A 26,258-nucleotide genomic window follows, 5' to 3' on the forward strand; every position below is an offset into this window, starting at 1 on the left:
TAATTTTTCTGAAAATATTAATTCTAATATCTAATCGAGATGCTGTGATGCATTGGAAATTACACTTGCCAAATGCAAAGGATAAAATCCCATGCAAATTCAACAATAAAAGAAAAAATGTATTTACCTTTTTGAGAAGAATTTCCTGAATGATTATAAAACTTCCTCTATAATTTATGCAGATATATTTTTGAAACACGCATTTACAACTTCATTCAACATTAAGTTAACATAATCGAACAAAGTCCCCGGTGTAGGTATCCTGACACGTGACTGATATCATGCACATGTACTTATATCGTATCACACACAACAAAAGTCACACACATTTATTATATTTATATAATTTCTCTGTTTTTCTAAAAGAAAAAAAGATCGTGAAGCTTTACATAAAATTTATGATTCGTATACTCAAAGCTAAATGTCATGAATATGAAACAAAATGTAATTTTAAGAATAAAAAAAAACTTGTACTAATTTATTGTATATTAAAAACGTTTAAAAATTCTTTAAGTATTATCTTGATATTCTAATTTTATAAAATATATATAACTCTCTTTATATTATATATAAATTCCACCTTCTATAAAGGAAATGAACTAGAGGACCATAAGTAGAAAGAAAAAAAAAATCCTCATTAAAGACACTTTTATAAGAATCATTTCAAGTTTTTTAACTCCGTCTGATGGAAGTCTAATTTTATATTTATATGGACAAGAAATATATTTCAGAACCTTACATATCTAAGTATATACCTAAAACACAGTCAATTCTGTATAAATTTGAAATAATATAAAAAATATATATTCATTTAACTGTATTGAGTAACATTAAATTCCACAATCACTCACTAACGATTCTATGTCAAGAGGATTTCTATAAGACAATATAAAAATGTTACATTGTGCATTGTAACATACAAAAGAAGAAAAGTGAATAAATTATTAAATACAAAATTACAAGACAACGTTTAAAACACTGCATGGTAAAGGAGATCGTATGATGAAGACCTTCTTGGACAGTAAAGGAAATCAGTCGGAGTCCTATAATGAGAGCAAAGAGCAGCCCCAGATCTAAGTAGAAATTTCCTGTGGAAGGAAATAAACTTGATTTAGCACAAAAAAAACTCAATAATGTAATGTCATTCAATGAGAAATGAAAATAAGAGCTCAAATATCCGAGGAGAAAAGTTGGCCCTTGGCTAACCAGACCAAAAAGTCAACGAGAATGAAAACTCTCAAAACTTATATAATTTTGTTAAAAAAAAATTTGTGTTTATTTTACTGACTGATTTTATCACATATTATAATAAATGAAAACCATGCCTAATAAAATATTTTACCTTATCAAAACAAAGGGTCTTTATGACTAGCTCGCCACGAGGAACGCAAGTGGTATTTGATGTACATGCTAGAATTGCAAAACAATATTAAAATGAGCAAATGCTCTGAATGATTTCAATTCTAATTTTTATATTATGTTACATATCATGTACATATATTGTTTAAAGTCAAAACGGCAATGGGCAATTTTAAATAACATTTCTTTATTCGTATAAATAAATATTCAGATTAACGAACAATAACCAAGTCAAATGAAAAACATTAATCAGGAGCAGTGCACAGTGGACATCAAAAACACAAGAGGTGGGATCAGGTGCCAATGAGGACTAAGCATCCTCGGTTGATGATCACAACTGTCATATGCTCAGATTTATCGTCGGACAGACAGGGAAATTCAGTTTACTTTGAAACTGACGATTTATTGCTACATAAATATTGATGAAAGCGAAGTTGATGGCTTCACGTTTATAATTGTTTCAAACTTTTAGTTTTATTTAGTTCGAGTTGAAAAGGATAAGTTGAATCAACTCAAGAAAAAAATATAATTTTTAGAGAGTTTTAAAAATTCTTTTTATTAATAACAAACCTCTTTAAATTCAGAGATGAACGAACATTTTTACAACCTTTTCTTCCAATACTAAGCCAGAAAATGGAGAATAGGGACTTAATGTCATATCTTAACTGATAAAATAAAAGTTAGTGATATTGACAGGCAAAAATATTCTTGTCAAAGAAATCATGAATGAACCCCTCAAAGCCATAGAAGGTGGAATCTTTCTTATTTAATTTGAATAGCTAACTCATTAATGTTGATTAACCAACTTACCTATGTTGTTCACATTATCCCACTGATTAACAACCAGAATTTCGTTTGCATATGAGAACCAGGATAAATATTTGAACCATATCAGCCAGTCAGGGATGGACCTTACAAAGAATGATACTAAAAACCGATGATATTATAAGGGCTGTCTAATAAAATCGTGGACAAACCTTTTTCTCAAAAAATAATGGGCATACTATGTTGAAAGTTTCAGCAAATATTAATTAATCTTATTTAAGTGCATTTTCTTTGTTTTAATAAAATTTACAGAAAAAGAATTCTTAGTATGCTTTAATGTGTGCAAGTTACGGTCCTACGGTGCAAGAAAAAAACAGGGTTTCATTAAAAAATGCACGAACATTATTTCTAAATAAAAGTATTAAATAGATAAAACTGAAATAAATATTACCCTTATTTAATCCACTAACTATTTTGTTTGTCTTTGTGCATACTTCAAGGCATTTGCTTAATTTTGGATTATTTCCCTTGCATTCAAAATGGGAAAATGATAAACACAGAAAGTTTAAAGCACCGCCCACCAGAGAGCAATGCAGTTTGATTTAGATGTAGTAATAACGCACTTGGAGACTTTAAATGAATACAGAAGAAAAATATAAAATGATAAATAAACTTATTACCAGATACACAATTGAAATGTGTGCATGCCTAGCAAAATCTTTTGGTTGATTTACAGCTTAGAAAAATATACATGTACGGACAAAAAGTAATAGCGAAAGAAACTGTTATTGTAGACCGCCGATATAAGATTGCCTATGTAGTTGAATGATAGTGCAAATGTTGTTCATAACGTATATTTTGAATCTTCTGCAGGTTCCATGTGTGTATGAGATTGGTTCCTGGAGGAATGAATAGAAACTCAAGTACATGTATGTGCATCAATGAAATTCTTAAATTGAAGCGGGACATCCAATTTTTTAGCGAGGAGGAAATGTGACGCTGCTTTAGACATGCTGACCTTATCATTCATGCGATAGAACATTAAAATATAAAATCTCATAATTTGTTTATTTATGCAATTTGCAATGCATCTTGATGAAAAATGTACAAAAGAAAAGAGAAACATTTATAACGCAGTGGTGATTATTTTTCAATTTAGACAACCTATCCACGATTTTATCAGACAATCCTCGTGTATAAAAATGCTCAGATTTATTATGCCATTTATTATCGAGAAAACTTCAGATATAAGTTCCGTAGGGCTACTTAGTATACATATATTGCTTAATTGCTTACCCACTGTTTAGGAAAAATCCACCAAATAAGAGTAACGGTATCATGATTGCTGGGGCTATACCTATAGCAGCAGTGACTGTGGGGGCGGCAGCTGATACAACGTAACCTGAAGGAATAAAACAATACTAGTATCTTACATGCAAATAATATTATTTAAAACAGATGTCACATTTTACACTTATATTAATTTATAATTTTCAAAGTTGCATACCAAATGAAGCAGCCGTATTTGCTACCACAATAGCTACGCCCATGGCCACCAAAAACGCATCCGCATCATGCACTAAACCTGTAAAATGCCAAATACATATACTACAGTCAAAATGTTCGTTTAAAAATTCTTATTTTAGTTTAAGTTTGTTTAAATAAACTCAATGAAGACTTGATTGGAACGAGAATTTTTTTAAAGTTATCTCCCTTCATTACAGGGTGTTGTGACTGGTGTATGTACCATTATTTCTGTATCATGTTTTCAGTGCACTCATTTCCTAATTTTATACTTAATATCAAAAGAGTTTTTTTTACTTATACCGTTACATGAAAAAAAAGTAACGTACCACTCATCCAGTAGAGTATGGACATAAATATTATAGGGATGGCGATCAAGAACGGTATCTAAAAAACGATGTTTACATCTTAAGCAAAAAACAATATTTCGAATGAACAAAATGTTTATTTCTAAAACATTTTTCATCAGAAAATATATTTTTTTTTTAATTCAAAAAAGTTAACTATACCTCCACCAGTGTTTTACTTATATAGTACACTCCGACGCTGTAGAGTCCTGTACCATACTCCCTTAAAAATATCGGTACCTCTACTGGAAAAACCTAATTATAAAAAGGATGATAGATTGTAAAGCTAATCATTCATTGAGGATTTGTGTAAAATGTGAAAGTACATGTGTTAATTCTGTCTCTGATGATAAATGTAGAAAATTTTTACGTATAATTTCTTTCGTACCCTCAAAATCTTCATCTAATAAAAGTAAGCATGATTTCCGAGATATTCTCCGTCCAATATGTAGCCATCAACTTGATGATCAGGTTAAAATCCATACAAATAACATATAATATTCTCAATGTTCGATACAATGACCTTGTCAGCAAATGCACTTTATCATCAATTGAAATGATGACTGACATTTTTCATACTAATTGTTAAACCATTTTTAACAACTGGATTGACAACGGATTTTCCCCCCGTTTTTCCCAGATCATGACAAGGAGCACATAACAGGTGTGATCGGTCTGCAGAGAATGCTCACTCCTCTATGACACCTGATCCTACCTCTGACCTTTTGCAGGTTCGAGTTTACTTTGCTCCAAAATTTGTATTGTTTAATGGTCTTCTGAGCTTAAATGATGTTCCATTTATTTACATTTGTAAATATTTTCCCTTATGTAACACTATTTGAACAAGGCTTTTTTACATCTCCGTAAAACATTGATTGTTTAGTCATAAGCGATTTACGTAATGTCATAATGACGTCATGAGCGATCGACGTTATCAGCACATTCAATTTATACCGTTGAGTTTTGAAAAGAAAACTTATTAAATTTCAAACTTTACTAATGTACCTTACTATTTGTAATAAATCAGTCACAAATGTAAATATAAGTAATAAGGTATGACTGCATGATACCTTCGGGCTTTATGGGATTTGATCACGTGACCAACCCGTTTTACATTTCAGTAAAACTAAAGAAATGATAAATTATTTCTTAAATATTTCATTCTTACATTTAGAACAGAGAAGATATTGTTAAAGCTGAGGTTGAGGATAAGAACAAAGATGACTCCGTTAATGTTCATGATGTTGTCTTGAGCATAATCGTCGTCTGTCTTCAGAAAAATGATTCCTAGTACCACAGCAAAAAACTGAAAACAACGAACAAAAAACATTTTTCATAATAAAGGTTTCAATAGATTTTATTAATTGATGTAGTTTGTTAAACGTCCCTCTCGAGAATTTTTACTCATATGGAGACGCAACCACTTGCCGCTGGAGAGCTTGCAAATTTTGACCTAAGTTCGGCACAGAGTGCCATTGAGGAAGGAAGGATCTTTTTCAGGCCAGCGCCTAATGCCACATGGGACCTCGGTTTATACTGTCTAATCCGAAATACCGTTTTCACGTCCCACAGTATGATTCGAATCCTGTTAGGATCAACTCCTTACAGCGTCAATAAGTCTTACAATAGTTTGTATGAACTTGATCCGGACTATCAGTGGATCTCGAATACTTGTTATCCAACTTCGCCAGAACACTGACTTCAACTGCTGGATAAAGGATGCTCCATACCTGTCAAAAACAAGGTATTTAAATATACATTTTTTGACCGAGAGTTAACAATAGAAAAGTATATGAATACATAATGGCTCTTTTTTTATATAGAAAATTATTACTTCATAATTTAGGCTCCAAAAATATATAAAAGAACGTCATTGTACCCTGTTTCTAATTCATGTTGCTTTTAGGTCGTTGTTACCGTAAAAACTAATAATTTAGATATTTAAGATTGCTTATCAAAAATGGTATCACAAATTGAAGCAGCTTTTAATTTTACTTATAGAAAATTGAGAATTACTGTATAGGCAGTAAAGACTGCCAATTCTGACACATACGCATTTTTGTCTCAAATTCCGCTTTATTATTGAATTAGTCTTAATCTGTTCAACCTCTCGGCCTGTCTGTTATGTTTAAACAAGATAATTTTTCTAATAATATAGCTGATGAATCGCTGTTTACGACTTTATGCAGTTTTATGTAATAATAGTATTACTTTATTAGATTGTTGACATAAATCTCATTAAAATGAACAATGCAACTACATAACAAAAATAGCTGTAAGTGAGCTTTTTTTATTATGCTAATAATATAAGATTGCTATTAAACAATTAAACAGTATATATAACTTAATACTATTAATATTGTAGATGACACAAAGTATTCGAAACGATGTCATCTTTAAATATCTTATTCTACATTAAAAATGCAACATTATTGAGATAATAGACAATTTTCAAGTTCTTTGGTACATTCAAACAATACAAACCAAGTGCACACGAAACATGGACATCTATATGCTAAAAATCAACTGTGGGATTAGTTGCCATGGAGAAGTGAGCATCTCCCGCAGACTGGTCACACCCGCCGTGTGTTCCTTGACGTGACAAACAGAATAATTGTAGACAGTTCATTGTGTAAATTATGGCATAAATATGATAAACTAGTGTTGTGGAATTAAACAAATGATTTTGTTTTGCTACTGATAGTGTGTTATTAATGGACACATTATTCAGATATATAAGCTAGTGGTTAGAATGCTGTTTTCAGCTAGCAATTCAGAAACTTATGAAATTTATATGGCTATAAAAACACTGTAAGTGCAAAGAATATATATATATATACTTATTGATTATAAAGCACTTTAACAAAGCAGGTACTTGCTGGATAAATATTGCGTAAAGCAGAACTGGCAATACACATACTAATTAGTTCACAAGACAACTGAATATGTGGAATACATACCTTGTTGTATCATTCAGAGTATTTAAAACCTGAAAGATAAAAGATTGTCTAGATCTTCAAAAAAATAACTAATAATGGGAAATAACTAATAATGGGAAAAATGTTTAATTGGTATAAAGATCTACATGTGTTAACCTTTTCAAATTTAGAATTCTACGATGTGGTAAAATACGTTATAATTAAGTGATAAGCAACTATACGAGGGTTGATCCAAACGTTCGTGGAATTTCTTCTTATCTCATTAGTTTTTAAGTGAAATTGCTTGAAAATTACTCATGAGAATATAGAAACTTGTTGAATATTATATATAAAAAAAATAATTTTGATAGTAACTCTATGGCAGTTGCCATAGAAACGGTTGTTTGGAAATGCGGGGGAGACATTAACACGTTTATTATCATTTTAATTCTTAATACGTGAAATGGGAATAAAACCGCCCTATGTGATATATAAAAGGAAAAATCTGTCATTTTTATGATTGCTTGATCTTTGATAAACCTTTGTATGAGAGTTTTACTGAATTATAGGCTGAGTTAAAATGCATTTAGTTGCTGGTTTTCCAGTGGCATAAGAAATTTAAGAAAATAGATAGTCCTTGGACGTTCATAAAGGGGGGGGGGCGCTTTTCGGAGGCTCTGTTTTAAGTGTTTATCCACTTAGACAAATTAAAAGCGTTCATGGACGTTGTCGACTGACGTACTGTTCTTGACATTGCTACTGAAATCGGAACATCATATAGAAAGATTGAGAGTATTTTAAAATATGAGTGAAAAATGAAGATAAGTTGGTGCGAGAATATACCAAGGCTTTTCTTGAGAAAAAAAAATGGAGAAAAGGGAGCATTTTGTAGAATTACGTATTCGAATTGGACATTAGAGTAAGATGCTTCTATAACGTGACGTGACATATCAAACTTGAGAGTAACGTCGAAGTCTTCCCCGGGTTTCAAAACAATCCATTTTGCGAAAGCTCGTGTGACCTTATTGATAATTGGAAAGTGGTGAAATTTTCCAATATTGTTGAATTGTGACTCTGTTTTATAAATGTGTCTGTTTTTGGCTTTCATCAAATCACGATAAAATTTTATAAAGAAATTCCACGAACTTTTGGATCAACCCTCGTATATGTGATTTGCTTAATTTTTATTCGTTATCAGTAAGTAAGAAATTTAGAATTGTTACTTATACATGTTATAAGGTAGTTCATGTGCTGTTAGAAGTGAATTCAGTCTCATTCAGAATGTGATGTTGAAACGAATATGTTCTTTATATTCATCAAATACTTGGTAATCTCACTTAGCACACATCGACTCGAACGTATGAACATTAATAATCTCTGGCTAGCTTATTATTTTTAAAAAGATTTCATTTCATTTTCTTAGAAAAAATAAGGGGATAATTGGGCTGTAATCAACACTACTGTTTCTAACGTTAAATAGGGGGAAATGATATCAGCTCTGCAGGATCTATGAGATTTAAAAGATTATATTGATAATGGGATATTGACATTGTTAATTGCATATAAACTAAACCTGTATCTTTTATTAAATATGAAATAATGAATATACGAAGCATATGTCTAAAATAAATTTTTAATTGTAGTATGTTATTAAAAATTACAGCTTGTCAATAGATCATGGGGTAAAGTGAATATATGTAGAGATAAAACAACAGTATTCAAGCTCAAAAGTCCATTAAACAAAACAAAAAAGGAGCACCTCCAGAACCTCAGATTTACATCACATGTCATGGAGTTCTCAGCTATGTTAAGGACCGATATGGAAAATGTGACCTTTGCGCCGTTTTAATATGTATTACTTCTTTTTAAAAAATTGTAACAAAGCAACTGAATACTTGTAGAAAATGCAATATAGCTATCAATTATGGATAGGACTGGGCCGTAGTTATTACCAGTTATATCGCATGTATCAGCTGTTTCACGTGACTTGTATAAAAATAGAATTGTGAAGCTGAATGTAGGAAATGAGGATAGTGCAAGGGCATGCGCTTGTTTTTCAAGAAAAAAATTGATACACATTAAAAGATGTTTATTTCCTCTACCCAAAAAGTGCTAGGAGCTAGTCTCTGCTGTTTGCGAAGTACTGAAAATTTTGCCGAAAATGCTTATAATAGCTAAAAATCTCCACTTCGCTTAAATTCTGTTAGACATAAAAATAATTTTATGCAGACCAGGATCAGCTCCCAGCACTTTTCGAAATATACACTATATAAAGAATAAATATCCGAATTTCAGCTCAAACAAAGTAGTCTATGCCCTTTCACATTTAATGAAAATCACGAATATGCTCATCGTTTTAGCGATATTCTCTACATTTCCTGTCCCTGTGCAGCTCCAATGCTACTAGATAATTTCAGATTCTTTACAAATTGTATTTAATAAATTATTTTCTTTTAGTTTTTAAATTGACTAGGTTTAAAAATCAGCGATGATATCATATTTATTTAAGCATTCTTGTAATTATTAAACCAGTGACTATGCGTTATCTGTGCTGCGTCATGTCAAGGCTGATGACGTCATATTTGACGAAAGACTTTCTTCTATTACTCGACTGTATTGCTATCAAGTATTGTAATTTTACAAGATTTTATAAATAATTGATCAAATAAATTCAAGATGTTATTTACGCATGATCATGTCGTTAATTAATTTTTGTGGCTTGTTAAATTTCAATGACGTCACAATTAAACTTCCAATATGGTGTACAAGGAATGTGAAGTCTGACCTTCCTTAACATAGCTGAGTAGTAAGCATCCCCTGGTGGTCGACCGGAAGAGTAAAAAGTCTTTCCATTACTTACTTGTCTGTGATCACACACTCCATTTATCTCATCCTTCATTGATTTGAATGACTCTGATGCTTCAAAAGTGTCACAAATTTTCTACAAATAATTAAAATCGAGATACCGCATTTTGACAATGATATGTTAGAATTTATAAAGATTGCAATGTAGGAATGCTGTACCTGAACCCGTGCTTTGCAGTCTGTTTCTTTTCCTGGTATGATGGCCAGAGTTAGAATATAATGATCAGCTGGGTTGTAGTTTACTGGGCAGGGATGACCATTGCTGCAAGGAAAATGTCAATTGAAATGGCAATTTATTTTTATGTAAATGTGCAGCATTTAAAAGCAATTATATTTAAATGCAATTACGTAAATCTGTGTTTTGACCTTAAAAGACTTCCAAGCATCCAGAGCTTTACCTTTTAAAGAACTCAAGTGCATCAGTCATAGATCCTGAAAATGCAACTCTCCCCTCAGCTAAAAGGAACAGTCTGTAAATAAAAATAACATCTCATATTGTTTATTTTTTCAAAATATTTCCATTTCAGAGAGCTGTTTAGGCTGGAAATTCTAAATAACTAATACAAGAATTTGAACATCATTTTCGGTTTTTACATTTCATATACCGTTTATACATACATGTATGCTTCAGAGAAAAAACAAAACACTTAAGAACAAGAGGCCCACAGGCTTATAAGTCGCCTGAGTATTATGTAGCATCTTTACAAAAATTGATATGGTTCGTGTTTTAAATCACAAGTCATGAAATTCTCAATTTTGAAAGAGGCCCCAATGCTCATTTTAATCATACACGTAGCATGCTTTAAGTTTGATTTCTTATTACTAAAAGGCAGAGTAGGGGTACAAAGAAAAAATGCATTTCCATTTACCACTCAGCAATAATCATAAGTACTCCCACCGTTTTCGAACCCCTGACCCCGGGGCAATACAGTACAGTTTTTGAAAAGGCATCATTGCTCATCATAAATGTTTGATTAATACGAAGGAGCAGATTTCAAAGCATGAATTCATTTTCAATATAACCATTAGTAGCCAGGTAGCCCTGAACAAGGGACCTTGCAATTCACAATTCTGGAAGAAGGATTCTTGTTCACCACCGTAAAATTATTTTATTTTAATTCATGCAGTTTCACTGTATAATCATTAGAGCCCGACCCTAACACCAGAACTTCTGACCCTTGCAATTTAAAATTTCGGAAAAGGTATCTTTCCTCATTATACATGAATCTATGTACATAGATCGGTTTAATACCCAGCAGCAGATGTCCAAGAGTAAAGAAGTAATTTTATAGATAAATACCCTAAATAAATAAACACCATCAGGCCCAAGCGGGACAGGGTACAAGAATATCATTATTTTTGTTCTCCTTTTGTTAAAAATGCTATATGCTAAATTTGGTTAAATTTGTTCAGTGGTTCCAGATAAGAAACTACAAATGTTCAAAAGTTTACGACCTATTGACGTCGAACGACGTACGACGAACAAAGACATACGAAAAACAAAAAGCAATAGGTCACCTGAGGGACTTTGTTGAGCTAAATAGTATGTAATTTACTATCTTACCCTTCTAATCCTAAATACGTTGATATTTTTATAAAAAGTCATTTTAGTACACTAAAACACTGTGAAAATCTTTTGATCTTTCAAGAATGTAATAAATCACTTTTGCAAAGATTTGAAATTTAAGATTTATCTGATATCTGATAAACTTCTAAGGTCATTATGAATATTTATTGTTCTTTTAAAAGTGGATTTAGTCTTACTCGTCAAACAACTCGAAGACTTCTGACGGTGGCTGGTGAATTGTGCACAAAATGGTTCTCCCACTTTTTGTCATATTCTTCAAAGCTTGTACGACACTGAATGCCATAAATGAGTCTAAACCGGAGGTAGCCTCGTCACAAAACATCAATGGAGGATTCGTAAGTAGCTAAAGACAAATGTATACAAAATTAGTAAATTATTTATCTATTAAATACTTAATGCTTTATACATAAGAAGCCAAACATAAAAAATGTAGTTTCGTAAACAAATTGAAAAGACAAATTTTCAAATTAGAATTTGAATAAGGTATGAAAATAATAGTACTTAAGTTTAAATTCTTAGATATGAAGACAAAAATGGGAAACTTCAGAAGGCAAAAACCGACAATCAATATCACATACATTACCTCTGAAGCAAACGAAAGTCTTTTCGTTTCTCCCCCAGAAATTCCCTTTAGCCTGCCAGGTAACCCAATTACTGTATCAGCACATTTAGTCAGACCAAGCTGTTAAATCAGTCAGTGTTTAATGTTTACCTCCTCCTTACTAAAATCTATATTATCTTAATTAGAAGTTAGTATTTAATATTCATCAAAATAAAAAGAAAATGACTAAAATGTACAATTAAGCTTAGGGATGAAACTTAATGTTCCCTTGCAGTTTTGCATTTATATGTGACTTATTTTTCGACCTACCAAACCAATATTTGGGGAAAACAACTTGAAAAACAGATTCCTGTGAGTTATAGATAATGCCAGTGGAACATGAAAATTTTCCTCCCAGAGATTTCACAATTAAGCTTAAATAAAGATACATGTATGGACTGTACACGTACCTGAAGAATTACATCTTCCACTTTCCTCAGTCTTTCGGCTCTTGTTTTCCTTTTGTCCATTCGAAGTAATGCCTAATTGATAAAAAAAAAGAAAGGCATATGGGCATTTATGTACCGATACAGGTTGATTTATAATGTGGTATGTAAATGATGCATGACGCCAAAAAGAATCCTTTAGGATCTAATTAATGGTTTTAAGGCCATCTTCAAAAATGTTTGGTTGCCCTCTCCCGACTGAATGACTCATTTTCTTTAATTCAAAGACACTTTTTTTCTTTTTATTTTCTTATCCCGTCAACAAATATGCTGAAAATTTCTGGAAAACAATTTCCGACCTACTGACGCAATAATTTTATCCTTACTCGAAAACATGCAAACCTTACACGGTGTACTCTAAAGATGGTACAATAAAATTTGTTTTTTATTAATACAACGTACTCTAAAGGTGAGATGTTCCCGGACTGTAAGCGTCCCTATGAAGAGATCGTCCTGTTGAACATACGCTGAGATATTTGATATTTTGGTTTTGTCCACTATCACTCCATTGACTCTGACATCACCTTGTAAAATTAGGGCGCCTCTGTTTCTGTAGGTGAGTACGTTTAGCAAAGTGGATTTTCCGGCTCCGCTGAAAACACAATGTTATTTATTCACAACCTATACAATGTACAAATGTACTTCATATTAATTCATTCTGTCCAGTGACTTTCATTAATTTCAGCACTTGTTTGATGCTCCCTCTCCTTCTCTCTCTGTCTGTCTTTCTGTCTGTCTCTCTCTCCCTCTCTCCAATTTTGTCACATTGGTATTCATGGATATCATTGAACGGTAATGATATTGAAATGTAAGGATGTTTTAAGATATCATTACAAAATTTAGAATTAGTTTTGCCTCTCAAAATTGACCACATACACTTTATTGTTCAGCTTACCTTGCGCCCATGACGGCCATGAGTTTCCAAGGTTTTATCATACCATTCACTGAAAAACAGGGAAAATACAATCCTTTTATGATCCATATTTTAAAATTGAAATAGACGGAGGAGGATTTTTTTTAATTTTAAAATGTTAATAAATGACCTTACAATAAACTTTTAATCAAATTGCAAATAAAAGCTATATTTTCTCACCGTTTGTCAGTATTTGTTTTGGGATGGGTTGTGCCTTTCCTCGTTGACAACATCCCCCTTTCTTTGGTAACGCATAAACATTGACGTCCTTCCATGTCAAGGTGACGGGCTCTAATTCTTCGTCTAGAGAGCTCTCCAGTCTGTTTCTCTTTGATCCTAGTTCCGGGTCTGTTCAATATGTATACATGTACACTTACATTGCATGCCGTAGAACGAGGGTCCGTTTAACAAAAGAAGCTACGACTAAGTCCAAACTTTTTGAAAGAACTATAGAAAGATATTTTCATGTCAGCAATTTTTAAATCAATCATTAATTTTGCAAAATGCCCTATCAAAAAAAAAATTGGCCTTAGTTGTAGGTTCTTTTATTATTTGTAGGTTCTTCCAATAATTTTGCCGATACATTCTTATAGAAAACTGTAGAAAACTTCGCTACTATATACTTGTGTCAACTAAATGATAAAGTTTGATGACCTTGTTTGGTTAATCAAGTATTTTTTCATAGTTCTACTTGTGTATATGGTTATGCCCACCCCCACTGAAATTACTTCATACGTGCCTCCATTGAAGCATACTTATAGTTTAGTGTCTTACATGTATATACTATTCCTATCTTGTCTTGCCCTCTGTTCCTTTACACAATTCTGATGGAGTTCATCTTCAACATGATTTAAGTCCCAATATTGAGAATTCTTGCTTTATTCTAGTAAACTTATAAAAATATAGGTCAAAGTCTTCTAAAGTGTATACTATTTATACCTTGTCTTACATACTGTACTTCTGTATCTTTATTTGGAGTTAATCTTCAAAACAGGACATTAAGTAGCTTTTAATTTTAGCCACAGTCAAAGTATCTGACGTACATGTATCTATTTGAACCTCTTCTTTATATGATCTAATATTCACAAGATATGGATAAATTTATATACATTTACGAGACATTTTTTAAAACCCTCTTTTTAAAGTTTTCTGGATCTAACATCTTCGCCTGGGTGTTTAACGGGCTTCAAAATATTTGAAAGGGTTGCTCTTCTGCTAATATGGTCACTTGTACAGTAAATAAACATTTATTTATAGTTTCGTTATCTTTCCCTGTTTGCGATTGACTCTGCACACTAACCTTTGCTATATACAGCCGTATCAGTGTAGAGCTACTTCAGAATATCATACTTCATGTAAAATCAGTTGAATCTGATTGGTCGAGAAACATTTGTTAAAAAACACTACTACCCGCTGTATAATGAAGCCACGCCCTCCAGCGTAGCAAGTCAACAGTGCTTGACAACGGGCAATATTCGAAAAAATAGCGACTGCGCAGAATTTATGCGCGCACAGTTCACTGTTATATGTATTTGTATAAAACATTCAGTATAATATAATAAATGTTGCATGTAGTTGAGTGTAACATTGAAAATTTTCACCCCAAGAAAACCATTGTCAACCTCGGCTGCGCCTCGGTTAACAATGGTTTTCTTGGGGTGAAAATTTTCAATGTTACACTCAACTACATGCAATATTTATATAATACCTTACAGCAAGGGCATGGAATGTAGGTTATTTCGGGACATGATATCAGGTTTAAATAATATCATATACCTGTACATGTAACATTTAAAGTCCGATTCTATATTTATATCCATAGCAAAATATTGGTTGCCATTCCACGTCAATATAAGTTGAAAATTCCGTTTCACGTTGGTGTGAGTGAACATATGAATGTATATCATACGACATTCAACCATTTCATTAAATGAATCTAATTAATCAAAAAATCTCTAAGATAGAGGATCTTACATTGACTCTTTGACGCCACTATGCCATATTACAAATAGGGTGTATGTCAACGTTGAAATATTGTAAAGCTCTTGAATTACACTCAAAATAAGTTTTTATTTATTTCACTGCATTTTAGAAAAAAAATATTTCTTACAAAATTACCTTTATGTGTAACTTCGTCATAAAATCCTCTGTTTACAAAAGTTCCTTCCATGTTGGTAGTTAGTTCTTTGTACAAGTAACCCGACACCTTTCTTTACAAGAAAATAACTCAACCTGTATCCATTACACATGTGTCCTCTACACGTGCTTCTTTAACATAATGTTTTTAATTTGCAAAGTGTAAGTTTACTAAAAGAGCATTAGATGCCTTTGATGCAAAAAAAAAAAAAAAAAAAAAAAAAAAAAATTTGGATTGAGGATCTTTAAATGCATCAAGGTTACTGGGAACGGTCAAGGTTTGTTAACTTCAATTCTGATAAGAATTTGTCAAATAAATTGATCAAACTTTAAACAAAAAAAGGAAACACATGGAAAATGAAAAATAAAACATTTAACTGCCTAATATTTTGGTGTATGTGTCTTGAGCACGTTTTTAAATCAAGAAGGATAACGGGTTTGAAGATATACATTATTACGTTGTTCAAGGAGACATACATAAATTTGTGTCCAAAAATGGTACCCAGACTACAGGTACGTATTATGTATATCTTCCATTCCTTACATATGCTTTAAGACCATGAGAGACTCAGAGAGCTTATATATACTCCCCGATATTCTGAAAAAATATATAGTTTGCTATTCTATAGATTGGTTATTTGTTTTGTTTTCATTATGTCACAATTCACATATTTGTGCAAACATAAAGAATACTGGCTTTTTTAAGAGTCATTTTTAAGAGTGATTTTATAAGTAAAGTAAAGCTGTAGACAAACATTGCCTGATAACCACTAACAACTTATCTAAATGGAAATATTTATCAAGTAACATTTATTTATTTTACATTGTATTTATTTCATTGTTATCAACCACTTTGTCTCATTCTAATTTCATGTTCGCCGCCTCGGGAAATAGTTTCCTCCCTCGAAGAAACCATAAATTTGCTATTTCCCTCGTACCCATTCCATAACTGTATGATATTTGACGTCGTGTCTGGAAATATTTCATGAGAATTGTAAAGAAAGACGAATGCAAGTTTGTAAATAACCGAGTACGTGTCTACTTCGACAACTCCTCTCTATCTTTAAGCATCCTTAACCACACTATCAAATTTTATATCAATTCTGAGTTGATAAACATTTATATAACAGAAGGTAAAACGTTTGAGCTTTTAAAAGATCATTCTTATTTTAATACACAATATCTAATTACCATAAAGTTTTAGGTTACCTCCGGTTATCCATACAAAAACTAAAGCTTTGTAGTTAAATCAACAAATAGAAAACAAGAGGCCCAGGGGCCACAGCGCTCACCTGAGCGCATCGGCTAGGAAAAAGCACATATCAGATCAGAACTAAAAGTGTACTGGGGGGGGTTGAATTTCAACCCCCAGAGGGTCATGATTTGAACAAACAAAGAAGATTTTAAAAGGTTTCCCTATAAACTCCTATGTAAAACTTCGGTCGGCCATTTTGGGCCCACCCAAGCCTCAATGGTCATGATTTAAACAAATTTGAATCTACACTATCTAAGGATGATTCCACATGAGTTTCATCTTTCCTGGCCCAGTGGTTCTTGAGAAGAAGATTTTTAAAGAATTTTCCTATATATACTCCTATGTAAAACTTTGGCCGGCCATTTTGGCCCCACCCTAGCCCAAGGGGTCATGATTTGAACAAATTTGAATCTACACTATCTGAGGATGATTCCACATGTGTTTCCTCTTTCCTGGCCCAGTGGTTCTTGAGAAGAAGATTTTTAAAGATTTTCCCTATATATTCCTATGTAAAACTTTGGTCGGCCATTTTGGCCCCACCCTAGCCCCGGGGGTCATGATTTGAACAAACTTGAATCTACACTATCTGAGGATGATTCCACTTGAGTTTCATCTTTCATGGCCCAGTGGTTCTTGAGAAGAAGATTTTTTAAAAATGCCATTAATTTTTCTCTAATTCATAATTATCTCCCCTTGGAAAAGGGCGTGGCCCTTCATTTGAACAAACTTGAATTCCCTTTACCTAAGGATGTTTTGTGGCAAGTTTGCTTGAAATTGGCCCAGTGGTTCTTGAGAAGAAGATGAAAATGTGAAAAGTTTACGACCACGACAACAACGACAACGACGACGACAGACAACGGACAAATTTTGATCAGAAAAGCTCACTTGAGCCTTTGGCTCAGGTGAGCTAAAAAAGTTAATGCTTAATAAAATAGTCCAATTCACACTCTGCACAATGTTTTGGGGTAAACAAAAAGGTACAAAAAAAAACAAAACATTTCTCCTCTTTCTGATACTATGATGCAAATGGTAATGCTCCAATTTATCCACTGTATCAATGTTGGATTAAGCACTGTCAACAAACTTTTATTTGCAAACAAAAAAAAAATATCCGCGGATTTCCCGATCTTCATTTGCTCGAGAAAATTTCTCATCGCGAACCAATTATTTACTTATCGTAAAAATAAGAACTTCGCTCAGCTCCATCATTCTGCAACCTTAACCTCCACCACTACGCCCCCTTTTCAGATTTTTTCCAAGTTGTACAAAGTTTCGTTTACATTTTATATGCCAAATATGCCATATTTTTTTACTAGTCATAATATGTCGGATGACACACCTATTGTCTCAGGTGCAAATTTTGTGATTTGGCAATTTGTAATTCATACTTTACTTGTATTTTCATATGTTTATAACCCTTACTTATATTTGAATTTTGATTGTGTTTTCTTACTGTCATTTATTATATATTGTAATAAATGACCTATTTTATTCTTTAAAGGGTGTTTTGTGGTGTTTTTATTATATGAAGGCAGACAGGTATGAAATAAGTAGTCGCAAATGGAAGTTTCCCCAATAAAAGATGTTACGATTAATAATTGCTTTATACAGTAGCCATGCATGCTGTAGAGCTCTCGTATTTAGAATGCAAACTTTTCCAAATCAAATAACAAACTGATGTTATAAAAACAAGAAAACTACAAAAAAAAAAACTTTAAATAAATGTCCAAGCTTTAAGATTGTTAAAACGTTAACTTTCGAAAGATAGGGATTCAACTTTTGATAGTTAATAGAAGTCCTGTTTATGAATATTTATCATTTGCAGAAACTTTATTTGTACCTTTCGTCTAATAGTTTTACAATTTTTTGCGTTTAATATTATAACAATGCAAAGAAAACGTCTTTAAAAGTTGTTCCTGTATTGTAGACTTATGTCAAGAATACTTTCCCCCTACCTTCTAACGGTCCATCGAAGCCTCCATTTTGATGGTTGTAGAGAGAACTTTTCTGACTGACACCACTTAGAAGGGGCTTCTTCTCAGAAACATTCATATCGCTGTTAATAAAATACAATATCTTGTGGCACCGAATGAAATGATATATGAAAAATGTATTTTTTTTATTTCCAGAAAATATTCAGTTTAAATATGTAATCATGATGCACTGAAGCACTGAAAATAGCACTTCCCAAATGCACTGGATTAAATCCTATACGATTTCGATGTTAAATTTTTTTAAAGGTTTTACCTTCATAAAGAATAATTTCCTGAATGAATATAAAAACTACCTCTATAAATTCTGTATATTTTTAAAACTCCTCTTTAAAAGTTCATTCTTCGTGGAGTTTACATAGTCGAGCAAAGTCCTTCGCGTAAGAATATTGACGCGTGACTGATATCATTGTCACCGGGTTCACAGGTGCGTGAAAGTCAGTCAATATATCGGACTTGACTTTTCACCACCTGTGACATTTGGCGCCCAACGAAAAAACCCACTGTTCCCTTGGAATATGCTTCACGCATTTCCTTAACTCATAGAATTCGAGGACGAATTTCTACAAAGAAGGGGAATATGTCACCGGGTTCAAATGTCACATTCAAATGTCACAGGTGGTGAAAAGTCAAGTCTCAACCTGGACTCGAACCCAGGGCCTCTGACGTACCGTGCCAGCGCTCTAACCACTGAGCTATTGAGACCCGATATATTGACTGACTTTCACGCACCTGTGAACCCAGTGACATCATAATATTATACATACTTATACGAGGGTTGATCTAAAAGTAATGTCACTGTGTCAATATCTTTAATATTTGGTGTCATATTATCAAATATAATATCGCAAAAGATTCATAAAAATAAATCTAATCATAATTGAAAATTTTATTCAATAATGTTTTATTTAAGTAATTTTATACGTTGGGGTCGGAAGCAAATTGGAAGGGGGGGGGGGGGGCTAAGCGTACAAAAAAAAATTTCTTATACCTTCAAAAAAACTTGACAAGCAAAAAAAAAATGTCCATTTCCCAAACACGACATAGACATTTAAAATAGTAAACATAAGGGGTGTCGCCGCGTCACAACTAAACATCACGTTTCAAAGTGTCAATTGCTAGAATGAAAAAAGAGAAACACATTAAAAGCATATAAAAAAGTGTCCTTATGACGTCATTGCTTTTTTATCATAAACATTCTTGTTTAATCTGCTGTATTGAACAAAGGAAATGTCGAAATGGAGAAAAACCGCTGGAACGGGCTGTAATGTGTTTTTGCTTCAAAATAGGGAAATCACCCGTTGTTGCAGAAAAATCGCAGCTGTTGCAGAAAAAATACATAACCCGCGTAAGCGGATTATGTAATTTTTTTTCTGCAATAGCTGCGACCGTTAATTCCAGTAATAACAAACAAAGAAAGACATTTTATTGTTTATATTTATATCTGTTTAAATAATCATTTAAAGTAGGATTAAAAAGATTAATTATTGTATTAATGATGCGAACGTCTCATTGATGGAACAGCCACTGATCAAGAAATCTGTACAGGCGACATGCCTAATGTAGTTCATGCAGTGATTAACGCAATGGGCTTTCTTAAGAAATAAAGGAGAAAATATTTAGTGAATGTAAATATATCTTCATCAACTGCATACGTTGTGTATATATCTCAGTAGATTCGATACGCAAGAGCATGCTCTACGTGTGTACAATTTCTAAAACCAGGAAAATAATTGACAAACAAGTTGATGAAACAAGATTATCAGCATCCTCGTTTAAAGTCATCATTTCGTAAGGTTAGTCCATTGTTTACACACTGAATTGACGATGGATTCCTCCGTTTATTTATATCCCGTTCATAACAAGCTCTTAGGAACACACGGCGGGTGTGACTGGTCTGGAGATACTCAATTCTCCGTGGCACCTGATCCCACCTCTGATGTTTTGGAGGTCCGTGTTTGCTCTGCTTTTATTTTGTATTGTTTTATGGACTTTGAGATAGAATTCTGTTCATAATCTCCATATATTTCGTCAAGATACAGTTGTTTGATTATTTAAACCTGGCATTCATATTCTGTTTTATATACGTATTATAGGTATTTTCATATGTGTATAATACGTATAAATGTAAAAAGACAAATTACAAGATATTGGTTTTATACTTATTTTTGCAACGAATAAGTAAACCCAATTTACCTGACCCTTGCAGGAACTTTCAAGATACAGTATAATGGAAACTTTTTGTGCAGTTTCTTTCACTCTTTTTATATTTTTTTTATTAATTTATTATTGTTTGTCAAATTCATCATAGTTTCTTGTCTTTTTTAGGTAAATTAAACAATTGGCTAGCATGAAAAAAGGGCATTTATATTTTTTAAATGTGTACAAGAGAAAAAACCAGGATAAATTTGACGATAAAACAAAAAAACAAATACTACGCAAAAGAATATACATGTATGTAAAGTACATTTGTATGAAGTCTTTTCTAAAGATACGGGTAATATATAAGAAGGAAATTTTAGGTATAATTATTCATATTTAAAAGGTGACATTATTATTACAGTTGAATATTGAATACAATAAATATAAACAGTATTTTTTCAGTTCAATTTTGAGTAAAAGGTGGTAAACATGCGATCGTTCAAAATTTGATTACATATCAAATTTTCTAAATCAAATATGCATAAATATCTAAATATTATCAAAATATCTTTCTTTCTCATGCTTTGAACAGGATTTGTCCTCTGCAATTTTCTCTCATTGGTTATTTGCAAAGTTCTTTATTTCCATACAAAATATATCGGAACACCGCGCCAATTGTGTTGTTTAAACTTTTTATGGTTTCTAGGTTAATTTTTCCCCAATCTGCCTGAATAATAATAATAATCTTTATTGAAAAAATGAATAGCAAAATTATGCGACCATTTATAATTCCCGTCGTACAAAACCGTCTCCCGTGGAAAGAATATACAGCTGATTTCATAAACGTAAATGTATTGAGGATATTTTAAGGACAGCTTTCTCGCCATCTGCACCGAGTTTTTACCCCACTTTTTTGGGCTGTAGTTTTTGTAACTATCTATCCATATGTTTATGAAGGTTGCGTTTTTAGCGGCGAAGATGACGGCGTTCGGCACGCCCCCTTGTGGACCATTTTCCATTGTGCACTCCTTAGTTCTGAATTCGTTAATCGATCTAAGGATATATTGGTCAGTATCAAGGTAAATGCCCCCATACTCTGAAAGTAAAAGAAAGGAAAAAATGAGTTATTTCTGACGGATATTTTGATATCTGTAAATGTATTATATACATGTATAATATTTACACCAATTCCAAATAACCCAACTGAAAGAAATAATAAAGTTCACTAAGGGCCATTTTTGGCCCTGTGAATTTCTGAAAAATCAGAACTGCACAGTTTTAGTTGAAAATATATCAAATTTCAGTTGAACCTTTGGTGTGTGCAGCTATAATCTTATGTGCTCTTACCTTTTAATATTTTTAGTCTCATAATATCAGACTTGTGTTGTACGAATATTATCTTCTTTCCAGAAATATGTGTTGGAGGTGTTAGTTTTACGAGTACGATGTTTTTGACCAGTGTTTGTAATAAATCCCACCACGCACCAAATGGCATAACATCATAGTAGAGAAAAATTAAACAAGGTTTCTGGAATTTGAACACACTGTAAAAACTAACAAAATATATGAAATCGAATTAACGTCCTCCAAATAATATATAGTGAAGAATGTTTGGCACTGGCAAGTTGTCTGCAGAATTTATCAATGACTCGAAACAAGCATTTATCGGGAAAGTCAAACACAGGGGCGTTATTTAAATCCATTGTTGTTTCTAAGAACGAATTTTGTTCTGTGCACCTCGGAATCACCCAATCACCACTCGACTTATTGAAGATGGCTGAAGTCCGATCCGAACAACCAATGGTGGTCGAAAAGCTCCAGTCCGAACCTCCGATTGGTGTAAAATCTGACCAATAAATTATTTATGTTGAATTATTTTTTTTTTTATTTCTGAAGAGAACAAAATAATGACGTTCTTTCTGAATAAGAATTATTTGACTTTGCAAAAAGAAAATGTTTTGTAAACAAAATTGAATGATAACTTACTGTTATATAAACTAGGATAACTTGTATTTCCTTGCTTTTTCTGATAATACAATGCCATTTAAATATCACATGACTCGTCCTCGACAGAAACCACCCTTTGTCTTACTAGAGATGTTTTGTGATGAGTCGTTGTTTCATTTTTAAAACTAATTGTCTTTACATCTGGTACTAGCTGATTAAGAGAGTGTTTTATCAAAGGTCGACTTTTGTTTACATGTAGCACTACTCCTGGAAGAATAGTATTCTCTTGTGACCACGTGTTTGAGTTGATGCAGTAGAGTATAAGGATAAGAATACATGGAAGTCCAACAAACAGAGATATAAATCTGTAAAAACAAACTTTATTAATAGGAAATTGAAAAACAAAAGACTGCTTGTACTTGGTTCATTGGCATAATTCAATCTATTAGGGTGCCTCTATCGTAATAAAGACGTCACATGGTAATCATTTTTCTTTATTCTTATTAATTAAAACATTTAATAAACGTTTAGGTTTTAGTAAAGAATTAGATGACATTTCGGTTCAGAATGTATTGACCTTCGTCCGTGAGAAATTCTCACTCCGACTCTCTATTGTATTGAGTTCGGGGTGTTTCAGCAGACATGCTATGTATCTATAGTTTCTCAAGTTTTTCAGTATTTATAAAAAGAAATTTTGTTAAAAGGGTTGATTTCATCAAAACTTTAAAATAGAAAATTATCTTATCGTTGTCACTTGTGATTTGTGTTTATAAAACACATCGCCAAGATCGAACGTGTAATAAAAAACTTTGAAAATGTTTTTAAAAATGTGAAAAAATATTGATATTGAGAGAAGTGGCATGCCTGTTAATTGAAACATTCGCTGATTGAACATTTTACTTTCATGCAAATTGGTTGAATCTGAATTTATGCGCGCAAGGTTCGTTGTAATAATTGTATAAAACGTTCAGTATAATATAATAAGCATTGCATACATGTATAGTTAAGTGAAACATTGAAAATTTTCATCCCCTAAAACCATTGTCAACGGTTGACAATGGTTTTCCTATACACTTGAAAAGGAATAAATTTTTGTATCTTTGATATAGCTGATGAGATTTCAGTTTCATACTTACCGCTTCCACTGTGTAGAACGCGTCATGATATATATTCAGGAGCTCTGTAAATTATAACCTAGTTATAAACATGAAAAGATTTTTTTAAAAATTACAGTCTAAGAAAGAATCTTTAAATAATACAAATCCGTGCATTAGGCATAAAATTCAGACCTCTGAAAATTTCAGAGGTGGAATCACGTGCCTAAGAGGAATAAGCATCCCATGTTGACCTGCCACATTAGTCGAGAGCCCTATGTATTGATCAGGTAGGTGGAATATTCCGTAGTCTAATACAGTATAAAAACAAATGCTTAACAATCGTTATAAAACACGTCAGCCAAAATACTGGAACTGATTTTTTTTTTTTAAGATTCATTTGGTTTCAGATTCGATTAAAAATAATATTTTGATTGGCTAAAACTTTCACAAGGCCAGTCCGAAAACGCATTTCTATCCCCGTCAAATTCAGTATACTCGGGCACAGGTTTACGTAATTGTATGTGGAGCAGAATGGATCAGAAACGCTGGACCAAGGAAAATGGTCGTACTAATATTTTTATATCAATCGGATCACCTCGCCCTTTTCCGTCGCACGCTAGAGAAAAAATTGTGCGACAGGAAAGGACGTGGTGATCCGATTGATTTTCATAGTATGTATCTTTGGATAATGAAGAGAAATAAAACGATTTTTAGGAACAGTACCGTATAACCCAAAATCCATGAAATGCAAAAAATTCTTTGGATCAGAAACGCTGGACCAAGGAAAATGGTCGTACTAATATTTTTATATCAATCGGATCACCTCGCCCTTTTCCGTCGCACGCTAGAGAAAAAATTGTGCGACAGGAAAGGACGTGGTGATCCGATTGATTTTCATAGTATGTATCTTTGGATAATGAAGAGAAATAAAACGATTTTTAGGAACAGTACCGTATAATCCAAAATCCATGAAATGCAAAAAAATATCTTTACGTAAGTTCGATTGAATAAATTAACATACCTTGTGGTTGTTTTTTCCCGAAACTGTCCTCATCGTCTGTTGTAATTTGTTAAATTGTTATATGTCGTTGAATCTCATTGATCTATTTTATTTGTACAACCACGTGACACATTTCCCAAAGGCAGCAAGGATTAGATTTTGTTCTGCTATGTGTAACCCGGTTATAATTATAAAATCTTCCCCCTCTACATCCATGATTGAAGATCCAAGACGATTCAACGGAAGCATGGTTTGTATTCTATATCTCTGGGTGAATGGAAATCAAAAGAAATATAATTTTCTTGCTATTTTACATCTATACCTTTTATCTTATTCTTTAAAATATATAATTAATGTTATATATTTGCGAGTTTAGTGAAGATTATTTACTATCATTCTTAATTATTGTTTAAGATAATATTTACAGAATTAAAGTTTTATGTTAAAGTTCAGCGCACGAAGCTTCACCTTTGCGGAAAAGAAACTTGTTTTCTTTGAAAACATAAGAGAAAACGTTTCAAGTGTTCCAACATTGCCTAAGGCAAAAGATGTACCATGTGTATATGGACTTATAAACATCGTATTATTTTCCCTTACAGAAATTACTTGCACTCTTCTTATAACATACAAAAACTTTTCTAATACAGTTTAGATAATTTTAGGTGAATTGTGCCCTTTTTATTATTGGTCTATAGCCTATTTTTAGATCTTTTAACTAGTCTCATCCATGCTTCTTTGGTTTCTTAACCAAACAACGACCCCCATCCCCTCTCCAAACTTTAGAAAATATTTTATTTTATTAAATGTATTATACTTGGATGACATTGTATAATATATATAAGGAGAGGAAACAGTTGTAAGAACTTGTTTCCGATCATTTTGATTCATTAAATAAAATATGTTCAAAAGAAAACTCTTTAGAATTACTTTAATTTATTTAGTTTAAAAGTGATGAAAAATCATTTTTCAGAAGAAAATTTGCTGTAGGAAGCGCAGTCTCCTATCTCTCTCGATCCCCCCCCCCCCCCCCCCCCCCCCCGAAATAGCCGAGATTTTCAGGTTTGTGACATTATCTCCATATGTTTCATATATTTATTTTATGTAACTTCCAAAGAATGCCCGCTGCGTCTTTTCATTTTGATTTGTAATAATAAAGCTGTGGTATCGAATTCCAGATGATTTACAGGTATGGATATATCGTCGTAATTTTCAGAATTCATTCTCGGTTTAAGTATACAGCATGCACAATCCATGACAAGACTTTAATACTTTGTTCTTTCAAAGCTTTTTCTTGGACTTATCTTTGTCGCAAAGAATGCTAGATAGAATGTATATAAATTATTCAAATCTAGAACCTACAAAAA

The 26,258-nt window shown here is 32.5% G+C and overlaps 1 protein-coding gene and 1 pseudogene across 1 annotated transcript; both read right to left on the reverse strand.

The window, feature by feature from the left end:
* Positions 1 to 1,297: 1,297 nt before the first annotated feature.
* Positions 1,298 to 18,769, reverse strand: LOC134236599 (protein white-like). The gene is made up of 19 exons (XM_062718773.1): positions 18,673 to 18,769; positions 13,507 to 13,674; positions 13,309 to 13,357; positions 12,816 to 13,005; positions 12,378 to 12,449; positions 11,950 to 12,048; positions 11,543 to 11,709; positions 10,177 to 10,248; positions 9,938 to 10,040; positions 9,774 to 9,854; positions 6,956 to 6,984; positions 5,620 to 5,725; positions 5,164 to 5,301; positions 4,158 to 4,250; positions 3,978 to 4,035; positions 3,632 to 3,709; positions 3,421 to 3,526; positions 2,170 to 2,270; positions 1,298 to 1,410 (listed from the first exon to the last, which is right to left on the reverse strand). Exons 1-19 carry the CDS (start codon positions 18,767 to 18,769, stop codon positions 1,304 to 1,306), a joined length of 1,914 nt encoding a protein of 637 aa, XP_062574757.1. The 3' UTR covers positions 1,298 to 1,303.
* A 2,703-nt stretch (positions 18,770 to 21,472) lies between these two features.
* Positions 21,473 to 23,134, reverse strand: LOC134236600 (uncharacterized; annotated as a pseudogene).
* Between the last annotated feature and the right edge of the window lie 3,124 nt (positions 23,135 to 26,258).

This window comes from Saccostrea cucullata, unplaced genomic scaffold (assembly GCF_032062105.1).
Source record: "Saccostrea cucullata isolate Sc308-1 unplaced genomic scaffold, CSIRO_AGI_Scuc_v1 ctg1450, whole genome shotgun sequence".
NCBI lineage: Eukaryota > Metazoa > Mollusca > Bivalvia > Ostreida > Ostreidae > Saccostrea > Saccostrea cuccullata.